A 3681-nucleotide genomic window follows, 5' to 3' on the forward strand; every position below is an offset into this window, starting at 1 on the left:
AAGGTATCTGATTAAGGTTGGAACTATGGAAAAGTAGTGGGACGCATGCACACACAGAAGTGGCAAGTGTTTTGTTAAGGCGACATAAAAGGCTTTTGATACTCTACCCTGTTTCTTTTGTTAAGGATGCTTAATTAGTGGATTAAGCTTTTGGTGATAAAGTTTCATTGCACAACCTCAAATAACTAAAACCTCACAAGGAATACGGTTCCACCAGTTTAGTGGCTTTGGAGATTCAAACAGTTGCAGAAATTTGTTTCCAGGAATAAGATTTAAATTTCAGTTTGTTTTACTGTGAGAGGTGAGAGTTCAAAAGTTAGGCTTCTCTCAATCAACATTGTTGGATCTTAAAAGATTCTGTCATTCAAACTATGGTTGGCATGATAGGGATGGGATGTAAGTGCCAACCATAAGCATAGCACATGAAAATCAAACCTCATCGCCATCATCACCATCATCGTTGTCATCGTCGAGCCGTATTAATCACTACATGGATCTTGTCTCTATCTAAATCATAAAGTGCATTAATCACTCTATGGATCAACCTCTCCCTCAATCTCTATTCAAATAGTAACACTATATCTTAAATCATTTTAACCATGTCAGCTAGATTTTTGTGGTCTCTCTCTATAGGCTCTATCCCTTACCTCTTCAACCCTAGTTGATTCATCTAGTCCAATTATAACTACTCTAGAATACTATATTATTTTTTATTGTAACTCTGTTGATTACAAACTTTAACTCTGGTGAAAAGTGTTTCATGAAGTAACCATAAATCTGGATCCTAGTTCTATGAGAACCACATATTGAGGCTACACCTGGCAATCCAATGTTGTGACATGAAAAATTTTCATTTGGATGAGCTGTGAACAAGAAGAAATCCAAACCAATAGGTAAGTATTATGGAAGAACTATTTCCATATCAGTTGCTACCAGTGTCTTGTTTCGATATCTGTCTTATGTATCAGTTCGACTCTTATGACACAGATTCTTCCATCTAGCCTTTTCTCTGATGAAAAAGTAAAATAATGTACAATACTCAATTCAAATTAGTGGAGGTACATTGCTTAGTATTGTTGTGCATCATATCATGTTCAATGGTTGGAACTATAAGCTTTTTTTCATTGTTTGTTAAGAATCCCAAGTAGAGGACCACTGACTCATAGCACAATCTTATTGATAGACGCTAGTGATTTCAGCATCATATTGATAGGATATGTTCTTCCAACAAAGCGCAATCTTAGCAATAATGCATCATAGTGGTTGACTTATTGTTAAACAACCTAGTTGATGCCTGAAAGCATAATAGAACCACCCAACAACTACATCTTTTTACTTTGGCTTACAACTTACAGTAACCGTAACAGCCGATCGAATTTTAAGCAGCAGCAGCGGTTCCACAGTTGTCGGAATCACTGGAACTACTAGGAGCCTTGGGAGTGTCCTTCATGCAAGTTAGGGAGCATTTCTCCTTCTTTTCATCCTGATTTATATGCTGTTGCCGGCACTCTAGGCTGCAGAATGCAATGTCACCCCTTCCAAAAGAAACACATGGATATATCAGATCAAAGAAAGAACCAAATAACTACGACAAAGTTTCATCCAGATGCTCAACATGAAAATGGTATGTTATGTGGGCTTTAATTTCATTGAGATGCTATTTTGATCGACTAGGATCTTTATATCATATAGCATGAAGTGAAATCATGAGCAATATCATATAAATCATCTAGGGAAACAAGCAGACTCAAAAGTTCAGGGGTAGTGATATAGATCAAAGAAAAACATTTGTTTTTTTTCTTAGAAAAATAGAGTTGTCAGGGAAGGTTTCTATAGATTCAAGCATTACAAGCACTGACTGATAGAGGAGTTACTGAGGAACTAAACATGAGCACACTCTTCCATGAAGAAAACATAGCAAGGAAGAAATATAAGAATGGAATATTGTCGTAGTTATTTCTCTCAAACAAATGAGGTCAAAGGATCATTTCCAATTAGTGAGAAACTGAAGGAGTAGGAGATATCAGAGCTTCACTGGATCTCCACATTTCTTCTGCATAAAAAGACTAGACGGCTAAAGAACATAAATCGAATTTTGGGGGCGACCCACGCGCGGGATCGAAATACCTATACATGAACGTGTCCCGGCCGGGGCCGAGTTGGCGCCTGCAGAGGCCGCATGCCGTTAAGAAGGACGCTGCCGTATCTGTCGCCAAAGCACCGCCCGTGTTCCTCCTCCGCCCTTCTTCCGGATCCGCATCACGACGGTGGCTGGGTTGCTGCCGGAGGAGGCGATCGGAGGGGCGGAGCTGTGCGGCTGCGTCGGAAGGGGCGAACTCGGCCATGCTGCTGGTCCGCGGCATGGTCTGCCGCGGCCGCTTCCTCACCACCATGTGGCCGGTGATGGGAGGGCGAGTGGAAGCAGGAAGAGGCCGAGAGGGTGATGAAGCAACCGCGGAGGCGGCGCGGCAATAAATATGGGGCAAAGCCAGGAAACTTCTAGGTAATTAAAAAAATGTTTTTTTATAAAAATGTTTATTAATTCACATACATAAATTTATAATTAATTTTACCTTCTTATTTAATCTTTCGACAATTTATTGTATTCATTTTTATTTTTTTATTAATGTATAATAATAATAAAATATACTTTAGTTTATTATAATTATTTTTTTATAATTCACGTATTTAACTTTTCAATTTGATTGTGAAGTCTCATCCAAGTAATATTTTTAAGGGTGTCATTTTACTATAAAAAATTCGTCGTAGGAAATCACAATTGGGATTTGACCATTAAATGTTAACCATTTGGCGGATCTAATTTTGTGAGTAATCTAAATATTTGACTGTTTGAATCGATGAATTCTGAAAGAAAATGGTATCAATCATTAGATAAATTTAGGGGTGTTTGATTCTCTTCTAGGAATGGGAATGAGTATCATAGTATTATAGAATGAGAATGAGTATGAGCTTGGGTATCATTCTTAAAAATGATATTTGGTTAGTTAAATATTTTCCATCGAAATGAACCTAAATTTCCTTTTTTACCTTTATCAAAAATAAGAGAAAAAATTAGATGGGAGACAAAATTGAATGTGAGAGAAACATATGATGAGAGAAAAAGTGTAATGAGAGAGAAAATGTGATGAGAGAAAATGATGAGAGGAGAAAGTGTGTTGGGAAATGAAGAGAGAGAAAGTATGATGAGAGAAAATGAGAAGAGATTGAGAAAAAAAAAGTTTGATGAGAGAGAAAAAGTGCTGAGAGAGAAAAAGTGATGATAAAAAATGAAGAGAGAGAAAGTATTATGAGAGAAAATGTAAGAGTGAGGAGAGAGAAAGTAGGTTGAGAGAAAAAGAGTGATGGGAAAAAAAATCAAGAAAGTGTGATGAGAGAAAATGAGAGATTGAGGAGAGAAAAAGTATGCTGAGAAAGAAAGAGTGATGGAAAAAATGAAGAGAGAGAAAGTATTATGAGAAAAAATGATAAAGTGAGGAGAGAGAAAGTATGATGAGAGAGAAAGAGTGATGAGAAAAAATAAAGAGAGAGAAAGTGTGATGAGAGAAAATGAGAGACTAGGGAGAGAGAAAATGTGCTAAGAGAGAAAGTGTGATTAGAGAAAATAAAGAGAGAGTGTGTGATGACTGACGAGAGAGAATGAAAAGAGAAAAATTGTGACGA

General features: G+C 37.1%; 1 protein-coding gene across 1 annotated transcript; it reads right to left on the reverse strand.

Moving 5' to 3' along the window:
* Positions 1-1145: 1145 nt before the first annotated feature.
* On the reverse strand, positions 1146-2472 carry LOC122008829 (FCS-Like Zinc finger 5-like). The gene is made up of 2 exons (XM_042564691.1): positions 2128-2472; positions 1146-1535 (listed from the first exon to the last, which is right to left on the reverse strand). The coding sequence occupies exons 1-2, from the start codon at positions 2391-2393 to the stop codon at positions 1379-1381; spliced, it is 423 nt and encodes a 140-aa protein (XP_042420625.1). The 5' UTR covers positions 2394-2472; the 3' UTR covers positions 1146-1378.
* Positions 2473-3681: the final 1209 nt, after the last annotated feature.

Source organism: Zingiber officinale, chromosome 8A (genome assembly GCF_018446385.1).
Source record: "Zingiber officinale cultivar Zhangliang chromosome 8A, Zo_v1.1, whole genome shotgun sequence".
Taxonomy (NCBI): Eukaryota; Viridiplantae; Streptophyta; class Magnoliopsida; order Zingiberales; family Zingiberaceae; genus Zingiber; species Zingiber officinale.

Coding starts and splice junctions, on each gene's coding strand:
- LOC122008829 (XM_042564691.1), bottom strand. CDS start 2,393: ATGGTGGTGAGGAAGCGGCCGCGGCAGACCATGCCGCGGACCAGCAGC. Junction 1,536..2,127: donor CGGGACACGTTCATGTATAG/GTATTTCGATCC, acceptor TTCTTTTGGAAG/GGGTGACATTGCATTCTGCA.